The 15,482-nt window shown below is 44.9% G+C and overlaps 8 protein-coding genes and 1 non-coding gene across 9 annotated transcripts; 4 read left to right on the top strand and 5 right to left on the bottom strand. All coding sequences in view use genetic code 12, as the record gives it.

Annotated features, from left to right (window-relative positions):
* Positions 1-249: 249 nt before the first annotated feature.
* Positions 250-3,671, bottom strand: CXQ87_000513 (uncharacterized protein; the record flags this gene model as incomplete). The annotated part of the gene is made up of 2 exons (XM_025479089.1): positions 250-1,281; positions 1,347-3,671. The coding sequence occupies 2 exons, from the start codon at positions 3,669-3,671 to the stop codon at positions 250-252; spliced, it is 3,357 nt and encodes a 1,118-aa protein (XP_025338562.1).
* A 110-nt stretch (positions 3,672-3,781) lies between these two features.
* Positions 3,782-5,539, bottom strand: VMA13 (H(+)-transporting V1 sector ATPase subunit H; the record flags this gene model as incomplete). Its single annotated transcript, XM_025479090.1, has 3 exons — positions 3,782-3,945; positions 4,101-5,502; positions 5,534-5,539. 3 exons carry the CDS (start codon positions 5,537-5,539, stop codon positions 3,782-3,784), a joined length of 1,572 nt encoding a protein of 523 aa, XP_025338563.1.
* A 247-nt stretch (positions 5,540-5,786) lies between these two features.
* On the bottom strand, positions 5,787-5,858 carry CXQ87_000515. Its single transcript has one exon. It is a non-coding gene; the product is annotated as a tRNA-His (tRNA).
* A 465-nt stretch (positions 5,859-6,323) lies between these two features.
* CXQ87_000516 (ribosome dissociation factor GTPase) lies at positions 6,324-8,708 on the top strand (the record flags this gene model as incomplete). The annotated part of the gene is made up of 2 exons (XM_025479091.1): positions 6,324-6,552; positions 6,646-8,708. The coding sequence occupies 2 exons, from the start codon at positions 6,324-6,326 to the stop codon at positions 8,706-8,708; spliced, it is 2,292 nt and encodes a 763-aa protein (XP_025338564.1).
* Positions 8,709-8,728: 20 nt separating this feature from the next.
* Positions 8,729-9,736, bottom strand: UFE1 (Ufe1p; the record flags this gene model as incomplete). The annotated part of the gene is made up of 1 exon (XM_025479092.1): positions 8,729-9,736. One exon carries the CDS (start codon positions 9,734-9,736, stop codon positions 8,729-8,731), a length of 1,008 nt encoding a protein of 335 aa, XP_025338565.1.
* A 146-nt stretch (positions 9,737-9,882) lies between these two features.
* CXQ87_000518 (uncharacterized protein) lies at positions 9,883-10,665 on the bottom strand (the record flags this gene model as incomplete). The annotated part of the gene is made up of 1 exon (XM_025479093.1): positions 9,883-10,665. One exon carries the CDS (start codon positions 10,663-10,665, stop codon positions 9,883-9,885), a length of 783 nt encoding a protein of 260 aa, XP_025338566.1.
* A 303-nt stretch (positions 10,666-10,968) lies between these two features.
* On the top strand, positions 10,969-11,445 carry CXQ87_000519 (uncharacterized protein; the record flags this gene model as incomplete). Its single annotated transcript, XM_025479094.1, has 1 exon — positions 10,969-11,445. The coding sequence occupies one exon, from the start codon at positions 10,969-10,971 to the stop codon at positions 11,443-11,445; it is 477 nt and encodes a 158-aa protein (XP_025338567.1).
* A 284-nt stretch (positions 11,446-11,729) lies between these two features.
* CXQ87_000520 (uncharacterized protein) lies at positions 11,730-12,758 on the top strand (the record flags this gene model as incomplete). Its single annotated transcript, XM_025479095.1, has 1 exon — positions 11,730-12,758. The coding sequence occupies one exon, from the start codon at positions 11,730-11,732 to the stop codon at positions 12,756-12,758; it is 1,029 nt and encodes a 342-aa protein (XP_025338568.1).
* A 377-nt stretch (positions 12,759-13,135) lies between these two features.
* Positions 13,136-15,066, top strand: MDL1 (ATP-binding cassette permease; the record flags this gene model as incomplete). The annotated part of the gene is made up of 2 exons (XM_025479096.1): positions 13,136-14,700; positions 14,751-15,066. 2 exons carry the CDS (start codon positions 13,136-13,138, stop codon positions 15,064-15,066), a joined length of 1,881 nt encoding a protein of 626 aa, XP_025338569.1.
* Between the last annotated feature and the right edge of the window lie 416 nt (positions 15,067-15,482).

A 15,482-nucleotide genomic window follows, 5' to 3' on the forward strand; every position in this document is an offset into this window, starting at 1 on the left:
TTTGAGGTCAGAGCTTCCCGGGTCAAAGGAATAAAGTGCAGTTGGATTGCTCGACAATATGTGAGCTCTAGTGCCAGGTATGATCGCTGGCTTGATTTGATTTTGACCAATTGATCACTGCTGATATATGGCCTGCACTTGACAGGAGCCGTGAACCAGGTTGTTCCGCGCATACACTATCTTGCACCCAAAGGCTGCTGATTCTATATGCTTTTATTATTTAGACCCCAAAATATGTCTTTACTCCCATCAATCTGTGGTGGGTAAACCGGCAACATACTCGATCAAATTGTCAAACTCAGCAGCGTAGGCATCAATCATGCGATCGGCAATCGCTCTTACTGTTCTGCCACATGTTGCAGCGTTATGCTGCATCCACTCTTTCACTGTCATGGCCTCTTCTTCCTCGGGCATAGCCGCAATAAAGTCGGTGAGAATCCCTTCATTGTCGTTATGAAGCTCACAGCTTGCAGCCGAGACTTCCGCAAGATAATCCATTGTATCTGTCAAAGTCTTGAGCTCGTCCATGATGTTTCCCAACTTCGATGTGTCAATCCGTGGATAGTACTTGTAGACAGCATCTTCACGAGCCTTCCGTGGCGTGCTAGATTCTATGAATGAGCCAGAGATTTTATCAAGCTGCTTAGTGGACGGGGATGGGACGTCCTCTTGACGTTGTTGTTCGATGGAGCCATCATCTCTTTCATCAACACTCGCCGGCAGTGATTCCTCAATGAAGGTCCGATTATGAGGGGATTCGTTATAGCTGGGACTGGACACCGAATCAATGGCCCCCTCGGACATCCGAAGCACCGGAATGTTAGCGCTAACCTGAACTGCACCATCTTCTTCACCATTATGCTCATCATGCACTGTTTCTGAAGCATGATGAGCATGATGATCCAACTCATCTAGCTCCTTCTCTTCTTTTGTGGCGACCGCCAAGTTATCTCGCTCCGATGCTTCCAAGGAGGTCGGCTTTGCGTCTTTTATTGATACATCGCCAATTGAAGTCTCATTACCACTATTATCTGCATCTTTAGTTTCCAGTGCCCCTTCAATCTCAGACTTTCCACCGTGGATATCATTGACTTGTTCTTCAGCTTCAGGAATACGTTGAACATGGTGGGACATTTTTTCTCCCACGTTAGGGGACGTTTTATCTCTGGAAGGAGCTTTCTCCAACACGATGGCTCTTTCTGGTTCATTCTTCAAACTGTGTTCGTCGAATAAAACCATACCTCCTTGTTCATCGATATTCATGGGGTCTTCATCCACATTCTCGAGTATATTAGATTTTGAGCTTTTTTCAATCATTAGCCCCCACTTTTAGACTCTTGCATCACGGAAGAATCCACAAACTCGTCTTCCATACTACGCATGTCCTTGACATAGTCGCCATACGTAGAAGGTGATAAAGTAAAGTTACTTTCCCCACCGGAATCATTCTCTTCATCACTAGGAGCCCCATTTAAGTTTCCTGTCTTGAAGCGAGTTGGCGTCTCAGCTTTTGAATCATCGAACTCAGCTCGTGTATCAACATATTCTTCCATCGTCGTTTCCTTCGATTCAGCGACAGACGCAGGAGCTGCTGGAGCATCAAGATTGCTTACTTTTGCATCGGGTTCAAGATTAGGCACACGAGGAGACGCATAACGGGAATAGGCTTTTTCGCCAGCAGAGGCATGATCTGTTGGAGAAGTTTGACCACCTTCAGGATTGGAAAAGGCATTGTTATCAAACGAGTGTTTCTCTTCTTTTGAAAGAGTTTGATCAGTCTGCGGTTCAGATGACTGTCCATGGTTGCTGGGTCCATCTTTTTCTTCCTCAGTAGATTGTTGGCCACCCTTTCTCAAACCACTAGGAATATGCTCTTCATTAAAACTTTGCTCATCAGCATGACCAGCGCCATCAATATGGTCATTTATAGCGTTCTGCATGTCTTTGTCAACGCTTCCTTCATTATTGTTTTCGTTCAAATGACTATCGGGTGCCTTTCGAGCCTCATTCAAGTTCAATGCCGCTTCCTTGGGCGTACTTTGTTGGGCCATCTCCACATCAGTTGAAGCCGAAATGTCAAGTAGGGAGTTTTTGTCTAAGGACGAACGGGGTTTTTCATTTGCAGGCTCTTCATTGTGGTCAGACTTCTGGACACCTTTAAGCTTATTGGATCGGTGAACAAAAAAATCAAAATCATCATCATCATCATCGAAGGCTGACTTCTTGACTTTGGTTGAGAGCTCGGTAGAAAGAACCGGTCTTTTTTTAGTCGCAAATTCATCATTTCGAACTTTGGATAATTGCCTTTGTTCTTCTAAGTAGGAGATGTTGGATTCGTTGAAGTCCCCGATGTTGTGACCCGAAAGATCAAGAATGTCATCCTTTGGTTTATAAGCGCCTTCTGCTTGATTGAGTTTCACTTTTTTCTTTTTGCCTGGGGACGCAAGTATCTGCTTGAACCGATCAGAGTCCATGCTGCCATCTAAACTTTCCAGCAGACGCTTTTTCGTATTACCAGACTCGGCCTTAGGGGTATGGTTTGCTGTCTTTTTCAGTGCTTGCTCTTCATCTACCGCAGAGCCATGATCCTCATACGATGGGTCATTTTCCGAGATTGTGAATTTTGAGCCGTCATCCAGTGAAGGCGTCAGATCATCACTCTCAATTAACGAAATTTCAGATTGGCCAGTCGATTCAAGGTTAATTTTTGCGTCAGTGTCCTTATCACTAGCGCCATCATCTTCGAGGGTATCTTCAGCTGCGCTGGGCCTCTGTAGCTTTTCAGTGATTAAGGGACCTTCTGACGTTTGCAGACTCTGCTTGTGCTCTCCATTGGTGTGCGTCAGAGTCATCGAGCGGTTGGTGGACTCATCAGACTCGCGGGACTTATCAACTTCTAACATGAAGGAGCCTTTGCTAGATCTCTTCTTAGCAATTGACTCTGGAGGAGGGGGAGGCGGTTTCCGCAATCTGGGTTTTCTATGATAAACCTTTGATTTACCATCATCAAATATAGAACCATGATCTGGGTCCTCAATATCTTCGATTGAGAAGTCGTATGCATCGAATTCAGAATCCTTATGAAGTTCAGGCTCCGTTGAAGGCAGTGGAGATGGCCATTTCGACACGGGCTCATTTAATGGAGAGCTGACTGAAGAGTCATGTTCTTTATCAGCGGATTTGACCCTTGGTGAGGGTACCGGAGTGGTAGACATTATCGAGTCATCAATGTCATCGAGTGAGTCATCAGGTAATGGCACCTTTGATTTTCTCTTTTGAGCACCATTGCGGTTATCTGAACTTGTGCCATTTTGTTTACCTCCCGGTAGAGTATCAAGGAAGTAACAATATGCGTAAGAATTAGCTCTGTGCTCTCGTAGAGGGTCATCTTCTGGATCCCAGTGATCTAGGGGGCAGTCACAGTACATGCATATGACACGGTCATTATCTTTATCCAATGGACTGTAGTAAAGGCCAGCTTTTGCTAAGTCTCTGGATGTCGCAGTGCATTTCTTTTGACCGTCTAGCTTCCATAAGTCCTTGAACGTAGACGCTCTCAACATGACGGATTCACTAGAGTGCGGGTCAGTGACTGAACGAGGAGCTCTTTCCTCCTCGGCCAATGTTCGCCAGAATTCCTCCTTGTCTCGAGCAGAGACGCAATACTCCATGTTCGATTGTATTAGACCATAAGCACATTTAGGGCTTGTTCGTAGATGATGGCAGCCGAGAGCCTGAACTCCGACGATGTCATTTTCCTTCTTGCCACACCAAAAGCAGGTTACCTGATCCTGATTCTTTCTTGTGGGGTGTAGTAGAAACCGTTGTCCACTAAAGATGTGATGGAGGGGATTTCATGCTCCCAAACCTTGATGATTCGCGTTGTAGGAACTTTGATACCATCAGTAAATGACTTTTCTCGTTCATCCCGGTACTGGAATTTATCTGGGGCTTGTTTGGGTGGCATACCATTGAGTAGAGTGAAGTATTATGGTGCGAATCAACTGTTGAAGATGAGTAGCGCGTATCCACAAACACAGATGCTGATAGACTACAACAAAAATTCTACCTGAGTTTATTTTCATTCTCTTATGCGTGACCCACCAAATGCTGAATGGTCTTCAAGGCTTCGTATTTCAATTCATTGTCACCGCCGTTATTCTCCAACAAGGTCATGATCAACAACTTGTACTGACCACCCTTCTCGGTGTTGAGAAAGTTTATGACGTCGCTGCCGAGATTCTTGATTAAAAATTGCAAGTCGTTCAAGAGGATCACCTTGGAAATCGGAGTATTGTCTGCTGTCAATATCTCTAGCATTTTCTTAACAAGTTTGAAGTTGTTGTCTTTGAACTTGTGGGCATTTTCTTGCCAGAATTCAGATGACTTGTGTGTAGGGGAGGACCAGCTCAACAACTCCGGGTTTTCCAACTCTACTAAGTATTCGTCCATGGAGGACAACTTGCTCGAAACAACTTCCGACAAGGTGTCATTCAAGTAGGCCAAATCAGACGACAATTCATCATCGCTTCCATTTGCTGCGAACTTTCTGGTCTGGATGGTCTTGACTATGTTCAAGCCATCGTGGAAAAGCACCAACTTGACGACACTGTATTGTTCCAGGTTGCTCACAGTAACTGCCACGAAGTTCTTCAATGCTGAAATCGCAACTCTCACCACTTTAAGTTTGATGGATTCCTTCGACACAGTCAAAAGATTGCCAATGAGTTGTGGAAAGTTGTGCACGATTGTCTTGTTGATGGTACTTGAGAAGCTTAGGATCCAGACTGTCAAAAAGACATAGTACAAAAGCTGGAAATTGGTAGTATTAGGCTTCTTGGCCAGCAATTCTATCAATGTGTTGATGCTCTTGAAATTTGACACCAAATTGTGTTCTTGGAAAATGGCTCGGTAGTTTTTGTGAACGATCAAGTCCTGCAATAATTGAACACCAATCGATTGCAGGTTCTGGTCGGTCGTGTTACCAATGTAGGTCTTGGAGCAAGCCAAGTCGAAGAGTTTAATCAAAACTTCCTTATCAACCTCGATGTCGTCCTTCGCAGCCTTGCCCAACAAGATAACCAAGTTGTAGAAACTCAATGTCTTGATAAGCAGATCGTTATTGTCCAAATGCTTCACGAATGGATGGAATGGCAATGATGAGTCAACCTTTGATAATCCCAAAAGAGTCTTCAAGAACACCTTGGCCTCGGGGTCTGTCAACAAATCGCTCAATAACACCAACACACTCTTTAAGACATCGTCCCTGGAGTTTATCTCCAACTTGTTCAACAAGTTCAAGATAGTTTTCGAATACAAGTCCACGGAGCTCAAGACTGTCTCACGTTTGGAATCAGCATTTTGTGTCTCCAAGATTTTGATAAGATCCGCCTGGTCGTTATTAATGATACCTGCTCTGGCCAATCCTTCCCAAGGTATGATCTTTTCTCTCACAAGCTTCCGAGAATCGGAGAGTGAAGAGCTCTCAATCACCAATGGAGTCTGTTGTTAGAATTGAAGTTTGGAGGTTGACAGTCATACATACATATTCTGAGGCCATGTTCACAATTGGTGTCGAACTTGCTGCCACTGTTCCTATCTCACTGATAATGCTAGTGCCATGTATTATTGGTACGCGCACGCCGTTGTGAGGTGTGCTTTTCGCAGCCATAGTTTCAAAGCGTTAGATAGTACTGAATGATGATGCCTCGAAGATCGTTTCTTGACACGACGTGAAGCAAAAATCTAATGTGAATTATTTAGAACAGGGTAGAAAAAAAAAACTCTGCCGGCCCCAGGAATCGAACCTGGGTCTGTTCGGCCACAACGAACTGTACTGACCACTATACTAGACCGGCTGCTAATGCACAGGATTGGTGCGCAATATTCATATCACACCGCTTGACTTCTAAGTACTTTCGGGTGTTAAGCGATGAAAGACACAGCAAAACCAAGGAGAGCTCCAACAAGCTAAAAAGAACCAAAATGGACAGGATCTGCTCTGAGAACGCTTATTATTTTACCTGTAGCAACAGATTTCGCTACAATACTTTCCCTCTCACAAAAATGGCTCGACAAAATCAAATATCGCCATCTATATTACCCGCATTGTAATACTGTATCTATTGGCACTCTGGCCGAGTGGTCTAAGGCGCCAGGGTAAGGTTACCTTACCATACATTCCTGGTCTCTTCGGAGGCGCGAGTTCGAACCTCGCGGGTGTCAATATTTTTTTCTAATCGCAACTTCACCACGGTGTGCAGATAGTGCTCTCGCCTCTCTACTCTGGAGTCATAGGTCGGTCTCTCTTCTTATATACTACCATGGATATTGACGACGACATCTTATCTGAAGAGGAAGGCTTCCATGAAGATGCCCTCAACAACGAGGACTATGACCTACTCTATGAGCTTCTCCCGACTGTGAAGGAAGCCATTGCATCCTACAATGACAGCATCGACGAGTTGAGCATCAAAGAGGCTATTTATTACAACTACTTCGAATTGGAGCCCACGCTTGAGGATTTGAAGTCTAGATTCCCCAAAAAGAAAGGTACGTTTTTCTCATTTTTAACCGTCTGTGCTCAGCAGACTGGCATCCCCGTTTTTGCATAACAGAGTACAATGGTATTTGACTAAGTTCAAGATTTGCTAATCGATTCAGAAGAGCCAAAGTTGTCGAAGCTCGCAATGCTTGCCAAGAAGCGTAAGGAAGCTAAATCTAACGAGAACTCAACTCCTGGGGAACTACCGAACCGTGCCCCAGTGTCACGAACCGGAGGCATTTCCAAGTTGGCAGCCCTAGCCAAAGCCAGGAAGGCAGAGAAGTCAGCAGCACCAAATACCACATCGACTAGCTCCACGCCACCTGACTCAGGTAAGCCGAAGTTGGTGAGGAAGACAAACCTAGCAGGTCTAGCGTTAAAACAGAGAGCACGAGCAAAGCAGGAGGGCAGGGAATCACCAAGCTCATCGTCTGAACCGTCAATACCCCAGCCAATCGAAGAAAAAGCTACAAAGCAGTCATTCAATTTCACCTTAAAGGTAGATGAAGTTGACCTTTTGCTCACTCCTGAGCAGCTGGTGTCAGTCTTCCTCTTCGGTGACGATCTTGAATCCCTGGGACCATGTACCAAAAAAAGGCGCCATAACACTGAGCTCTTTTATGCATATACTAACAGCATTCTTACAGCCAAAGCAAGGTCTAACTTCAATTCACCCAGTCCTGACGACGTCGTGCTTACAGCCCAAAAACAGGCATTTGATACTGACATGAGCAAACTCTCAATTGCTGAAAAAGAAAAAAAAGAACAGTCAACTGAAGACAAAAAAATTCCCACGTCGACCAAACCTTTCAAATCAATTGATTTGGCGAAAGAGCTTGCAAACAACCCAAGCTTCAGCAAACCCAGCAAGTCTTTCGTGATTATCGGGCACGTTGATGCTGGAAAATCCACTCTCGTTGGCCGTATCCTCTATGATGTGGGTGCCGTTGAGTCAAAGACCATGATGAAGCTTGTTAGAGAGGCCGAAAAGTCCAACAAGGGTTCATTTGCACTCGCTTGGATCATGGATCAAACTCTGGAGGAAAGATCCCGAGGCGTGACAATTGACATCTGTGCTACCAATTTTGAAACTCCAGATACGAGATATACGGCCATTGATGCACCAGGCCACAAGGATTTTGTGCCTCAGATGATCAGTGGAGTTTCTCAAGCTGATGCCGCATTGCTTGTAGTTGACAGCACTAACGGCGAGTTTGAGACTGGCTTTATGATGAGCGGCCAGACCAAGGAACATACTCTTCTCGCCAAGAATCTCGGTATTGATCAGATCACCGTGGCCGTGAACAAGATGGACAAGGAAAGTTGGGATGAAAACCGCTTCAAGGAAATTCAACATCAGTTACTGGAGTACCTCACAAGTAAAGAGGTTGGTTTCCGTGCTGAGAGTATAACATTCATCCCTCTTTCTGGATTGACTGGTTACAATGTTGTCAAGAACGACCACTCTGTTAAAGAGCTTGACTGGTACCAAGGCCCAACCTTGCTCGAGGCACTTTCAAAGATTGATAATTCAGACTCTAAGGGGGTGTCTGTATCAAGTTTGGAAGGCGACTTCAATTTGGCAATTAATGATATTTTTGATGCCACCAGCTCGGAATTCAAGGTTAGAGGCAAGATCAATCTGGGTCTGATACAGCCAGGCCAAACTGTGTGCTTCCAGCCAGCGGAAGAATATTTGCAAGTGCAAAATGTATATGTTGATGACAAAGCTGCCGATGTTGCCATCGTTGGCCAGACTGCCCTGTTGCGATTCAAAACGTCGCAATTCCGGAACAAGACAGTGGAGGATTTAAGCATAGGAGATCTCGTTATTAGCATGGACTCACCATTGAAGGCTGTCAAGCGCTGTACAGCAAGTGTTAACATGTTCAACATCACGAAACCGCTTCTAGTGGGAACACCATTTGTCATGTTTCGTGGCAATGCATCTGTCGCGGCGAGAATAAGCAAGGTGAAGAAGATCAACGGTGTCAAGAAAAAGAAGATGCATCTCGTCTCTAACCAGATTGCTGAAGTTGAAATTGAGATCATTGGTGATCGGTCGTTGCCCTTGGCGAGGTTTGAGGACAATAAAGCCTTGGGAAGAGTTGTTATGCGCCGTGAAGGTGCTACAGTCGGTGCCGGAATTGTTACAGATTTATAGACATAGATAAGCAGATTTGCTTACCAAACAATGTAATCTAGAACGAGGATGAGACACCCTAAGACAATGCAAGTTGTGACAATCAAATTCGAACCACGCTTGTTTCTGCTGGTGGCTTTTGTTAAAGTCTTGTTACCCAACCGTAGGTCAATGTCAATCTGATCCTGATTGTCGAGTAGATTGTCGATCTGTTCGGCCTGCGTTTCCAAATGAGTTGACAACTCAGACAGTAGCTTAACGATGTCAAGAATGGAATGATGAAGTTTTTCCACCAGCTTGAACTGGTTAGTTTTCCGTGTGAGAAGCTCTTTATTCTCTTCCTTGAGTTCTTGGATCTGTTCCTGACTGAGTTGTGATATTTCCCGGTTTATATATTCGTTTTCCTCAGCCACGACATCAAATTGGTATGTTGACTTAAATGGATCAGCAGTGTCATTCAAATCATCGTCATCAATATTTTGGAAATGCAAGAGATTCAATTGCCTTTCTCGATCATATCTTTTTCTTTGCATCAGCTCAAAATTGCGATTCACATTGACGGCGGTTTCGTTCAAAAACCGCAACACCTGTGTTCTGTGTGATGCAATGGTGATATCATAAAGGGTCTCTGGATTCATATCAGAGGTGCCAAAAAACGATGACATGAAGCCACCTTTCAGTTGCTTGGATTCAGCCAATTCTGTCTGCTTGCGCTGATAGGACTGGAGGAACTTCAACTTCTCAAATGTTTGCTGTATCTTGATCTTGAACTCCTCATCAATTTTATTCTTCTCTTCGATACCAAGGTAGGAAGAGCTTTTGTCAGTCCTCGAGAATTCATCATTAACTTGCAAGTAAACCGGTCGGATCTTGGTGACAAAGGATGCTAAATTGACTAAGTTGGAGTAAAGCTGAAGACATTCCTTGATGAAAGTATCTTGGACAAAGTAGGATGGACGCTTTGTACTAGGCGGTCCACTAGTGGAGCCACTGAGCTCCTTGGAAACAATTTCAACGCATTGGCTGAACAACGGAGTCAAATCACTCATGAATGATGGATACAACTTTGCTCCAGATCTACCGAGAGTATAGCGCGTGATGTACGGGTGTACAGAAACGGCTGCAAACATTACATGGACTCGAAAAGGTTCCGCATGGGGAAAGGGGTCATCTTATACGTAAGCTATAATTTTATTCAGCCGGAAAGGTACTCAACACAACGGGTTATTTCCACGGCATCTTCAAAGTCTCTTCCAGCAGTCCTCACTGGAACGGTCTTCAGATCGTAAAGCACATTCCAACGACCAGCATACATCTTGCCACTGCGATTCTCAACAGTTTGATTGTGTTTCTGTCTTTCCTGTGGTGTCGACTGAACGTAGGCCACATATTCAGGTGCGCCGGGGCGGTAAATGTTATCAGCACAAATCACGGTGCCAGGATATATCAAGTTGAGCGACTCCAAGACACGCAAGTCAGGCACGTAGAGATCCTTCCAGTGGTCGATGAATACAAAATCGACAGGGGTGTAGGTCTTCTTCTCGCGATTGAGGCGTTGCTCGAATTCCGGAAGGGTGGTACCCGCTTCGCCGATAATGATCTCCACTTCATTGGAGAGGCCGGCCAAATCGATAAGCTTCTGTGCAATCAGGGCATACTCCTCATTGGCCTCGAAAGAGTAGTATTTGAAATCAGCGGACGCCTTGCTTCCGCCAGCATTGAGCCTTCTGAGTTCGTTGCCGAAAAGAATAGCAGAATACCCAATGTAGCAGCCCAATTCAATCATGATCTGGGGCGAGACCTTGCGCATTTCCTCAATGATCAATTCACCTTTCTGGAGGCCAATGGTCATGAAGCCGACCTTGTTCGTGTTCAGGTATTCCTCGATTGCTTCAATGACTTTCTGAGGGTTGTTCTTCAAAGACTTATAATTGTCGCTCGATTCGATGTATTTCAAAAGGTCCTGTTCTTTTCCCATATTAAATGTGGTAGTCCGTCTCGCTACGAGGCATCATCTGATTTATATGTGTCCTAGGTCACTTTCGGCAGGACAAGGATATCCGGACTCGCACCGATCGGGACGAGGTCCGAAAATATTGCAGCCGCTATGTCAAATATAGTCAAAAGTCCGACAGCATACCGGCGGCTAACCCAATTCGATACCCATTGTGGCATTTTCGAGAATAGGGTCTGGGAATTTATTGGGCCAAACTCTATTTAAACACGTGACTCCGCTCACGGAATATAGTTCCGTTTTCGACCTTACGCATCGAGAATAAAGATGGCAGTAAGTCCGCCATTGCAGAACCGTTTGGACCTGTTTCGAGAAAAGAAGAAAAGCGCCATTCGAGAGAATGACACTGCAGTACAACAAGAGCTAAAAAAACAGCGTGATCGTTCCACATACAACGAAAGCCTCGAAGAAGAGGGTCCTAAAGATGATCGGGAATACACCCTTCAAGAATGGAAAGAGTGGGCACAAAAGAAGGGGAGAACCAAAGGCGGCTACAAAAACCTCGACGAGCTTGCTCACGCAACTTATGAAAAGGAGATTGCTGGTTTGGCGGACAAGGAGAAGTATGCTAAGCTGAAGGAAGGTGGTCAGGAGGACATCGAGAGCATGGTTCAAGGCCTCCAAGAGGCCAGTGAAAGAAGACTTAAGAAAAGAAGAAAAGAGCCAATGGAAAGCAATTCTGTTAATGAGAAGAATAGGCAATTCAACATGAAGCTAGAGAGGGAGGCCAAAGAGCATAGGTAATGGCTATATGCATAATGTGAGAGCGGACAGACCAAGGTGGACAGCCGGAAGCTCGACGATTGCATTTTTCCTGCACTATCGCTTCGACTCTTCGACGAAAGAAAACAAAATTCACCGTTCCGAAATCCAATGTAAATAAAGTTTCGGATTTTCGTACTCGGCTTTACCTTGCTGAGTGCGTCTACAGTTTCATGCATGCCTCACAGTTGACATTTTCGCATGCGAGTCTTTATCGGCTTCGCTTTCCTGCACCACTCACAGCTTCTATCTTTCTCTCTTCAAAGATGAACTTCCTCGACTTGCCCCAGGAGCTAATCCTCAGGGTATTTCAGAACTTATCCCTTTCCGATAGCCGTACCCTCATACAGCGTCTACATACATATAATGACCCGAAGGCCCACAAGGTCATAAAGCTACTATGGATCACCTGTTGCTCAGACAAAGTCATCGTCTCATTTCCGAACACGGAGACCCCACTGAACGAACCATTTGAATTTGTGTCGTCTGTGGACGTATATGATACCATCAAGGCGCATGTCCAGTACGGAGTTGTGCCAAAGCACCTACAGTTATTTTTCTCCAGAAACCCAAGAGACTACACCAGGTTTCAAAACCACCTTCTGGAGGTTTGGGAGCTTTTGGATTCCAACACTGTTGTGAAGTATCTCCATGCGGTGCAAGAGTTGGATTTCGAGTTGAGAGGAAATCTCATTACCACAGAATCACCCACCCTGTTGGTCTCACTGATACTCAACACATTCGTCAAGCTCACGAGCCTCAAACATGCCAACTGGAAGACCATAAGGATTTTGCTGACTGACTTGGGCGACTACTTTCCACAAAAATGGGGCAGGGTCTTTGAAGAATTTCGCCTGACCCAAGAGCTTGTATTGGATGACAATTTAATCCGCCTGCTGCATCCGCTTGAGAGCTATTCGTTGCTAGAAGGGTACTTTAAGTGGCCTTCACAGCTTCGTGTATTGTCCTTGAGGAGAAATCTTATTTCCAATTTTTCAGCCACAGCTATAAAGCTATTGCCAAAGACTCTCGAGGTGCTTGATCTTGAGAACAACGTTCTCGAACAGTTTGGAACTCAAGGAACAGTCAAACTTATAGACGAGTTACCTCACCTCCGTCTTTTGAACCTATCGAACAATCGTGGTTTGGTAAAAATTGAGCCTGCCCTTTTCATCGATTGGCACCAATTGACAACAGGGCTCACTGTTAAACTTGAGAACTGTAACATTTACGCCCCAATACTTGCATCCATAACCCGCATTGCTAAAGAAGAGGGTATTGTTCTAATGGTTTGAATCAATCAGCACTGGCTGCAAACCAATAGGGCACCCTGCTGAGAACCTGGAATGCACACTCAAAGCACAACACATTGCATTCATTCACAACCAAAAAGAACAAACACTTTATTTATAAGAAGACGCCTTTCAATATCCGGGGGCTTGTAAATTAATATCTAGCTTACGATACGATCTTGCCTGCGTAGAAGGTGCTTTTGACATCTGCCTCACATTCACGTAATCCGAGCAAATCGAACCGCATAGAATCAAGTACACGAGCTTAAATGTTCCTCTCTCGAGGCACACGAAATTCACTATGTCGATTTAATCATTTACACTTTGGCGCAAGGCCCTCAATCGCCCCACTGGCTCGTCTACTCATTTCTACCCCTTGCATGAAGTCGGGTCATCTGTACAACTATACGAGATTCTACTCCACTGAGAATAAAGCGGAAGAACCCTACAACAACAATACCAAAAATTCAAAAGACCCAAGAAAGTCGCTCTATAAGGACCTTAAACGTTTATTTCGTCTTGCAAAACCTGAGTATGGCCTACTAGCGGGAGCATTACTTTGCCTTGTGGGAACTTCCACAGTTTCAATGTCCTTGCCATTTTTCATCGGCAAAATAATTGACACTACTAAAGAAGATGAAGAGGAAAGACAAAAGAGCGACAAGTCGGATGAACCGAAAAAGATCTTGGGGTTCACGGAGGCGGAGTTTTATTCAGGCCTTGGTGCCATTTTACTCTGCGGAAGTCTATTTAACTTTGGAAGAATCTACCTACTACGGTCCGTTGGCGAGAAGATGGTAGCAAGGCTACGGTCAAGGCTTTTTGCAAAAACGCTCTCGCAAGATTCGTACTTCTTCGACGTTGGCCCTACCGGGAAAGGAATGAACACCGGCGATCTCATATCTCGTTTATCGAGCGATACCCAGATCATCAGCAAGTCGTTGAGTGGCAATGTCAGTGATGGTGCTCGCTCCTTGATAAGTGGTATTGTCGGCCTTTCGATGATGTGCTGGGTGTCCTGGAAGTTGTCACTTGTCATGAGTTTAATGTTCCCACCTCTCGTGTTACTGTCCACCTATTTCGGTCGTAGAGTGAAGGAGCTCTCTAGGTCCATTCAAAGCTATTTGGGCGGAATGACAAAGGTGGCAGAAGAAAAATTTAATGGCCTTAAAACCATCCAGAGTTTTGCACAGCAGAAAAGTGTGACGCATGACTTCAACGCTGAGGTCAAAAGTATCTTCAACAAGTCTATGACCGAAGGCAAGTTAAGTGGGGTTTACTATTCCATGAATGGCTTCGTTGGCAACATAACATTAATTGGGCTTCTTGTCGTGGGTACAAGACTTATAGCCTCTGGAGACATCACCATTGGTGATCTTTCTAGTTTCATGATGTATGCGTTGTACACTGGATCTTCGGTGTTTGGCCTTGGAAATTTTTACACGGAGTTGATGAAAGGTATCGGTGCTGCGGAGCGTATATTCGAATTAGTTGATCTGAAGCCCAAAATTCCAATCAGTAAAGGAAAGAAGGTTGATAATTTACATGGTGATGTGGAATTACGCGATATTCAATTCAGCTATCCATCCAGGCTCAATTCGGTCGTTTTCCGAGACTTGTCTATCAAGATCAAGAAGGGTGAACATGTCTGCTTTGTCGGACCAAGCGGCTCTGGCAAGTCGACTATTTCGCAGCTTCTCTTACGGTTCTACGACCCTAATCGAGGCCAATGCCTTGTAAATGGCCATGACATCCGCGATTTGAATCTCAACTTCTACCGAAGCAACATCGGCTACGTTCAACAAGACCCATTGTTATTTAGTGGAACCATAAGAGAGAACATAGTGTTTGGCAAACGTGATGCAACCGTTGACGACATCGAATATGCAATACGTCTCAGTAATGCAAACGCATTTATACAAGGTTTCCCCAAGGTCTTGACACCGTCATAGGGCCTACATCAAGTGGAAGTGCGCAGCTTAGTGGAGGGCAGAGGCAGAGGTTATCGCTAGCGCGTACGCTTATCAAAAAACCTAATGTTTTGATTCTAGATGAGGCAACTTCTGCATTGGACTCTCGCTCGGAGGAAATTGTGATGAAAAACTTGGCACGGCTTGCCGACGAGCAGCAGATAACGGTGATCCTGATTGCGCACCGTCTCTCCACAATCAAGAATAGTGAAAGAATTATTGTCCTTAGTTCTCATGGCGAAATTGTGGAGGATGGTGAGTTTGATGAGCTCTATGCAAATGAAAACAGTCAGTTGAACAAGTTGCTCAAAAGTGACTTGTTTACCGAAGATGCCGAGTAATGGTTGCGAAATAGTTCTGGAGGTAATCGGCCGCACTGAGAAAACCCCCAGTGAAAACGCAATTTTCAAGCAGATGCCCAGAGATAATGAGGGGAGAAACGGTTGGTTTGGGCCATGCGCGACCTACTACGTCTTACATTTCATCAAAGTTGGGTTAATTTTCGTTATTGCTGACGCATACCGTTTGGCAAACTTACGTCAGCGGGGCAGTTTTGCCAATTTGAGCAAAATAATGACAAAGAGCGGCATTGCCACCCCACAACTGGCAACCCAATCCAGTTGCAACATTCCCCGGTGGACAAACATGTGCCCAAATATTCACCTAAAAGTCGCTAAACGGGAAGATTCCATGCCTCGTTATGTTATTTGCTCGCGGCGCCTACTCCGGCCAGATCTATTATTCTCACATGCTGTGG

Source organism: Candidozyma duobushaemuli, assembly GCF_002926085.2.
Source record: "Candidozyma duobushaemuli strain B09383 chromosome Unknown A_B09383, whole genome shotgun sequence".
Classification (NCBI taxonomy): domain Eukaryota; kingdom Fungi; phylum Ascomycota; class Pichiomycetes; order Serinales; family Metschnikowiaceae; genus Candidozyma; species Candidozyma duobushaemuli.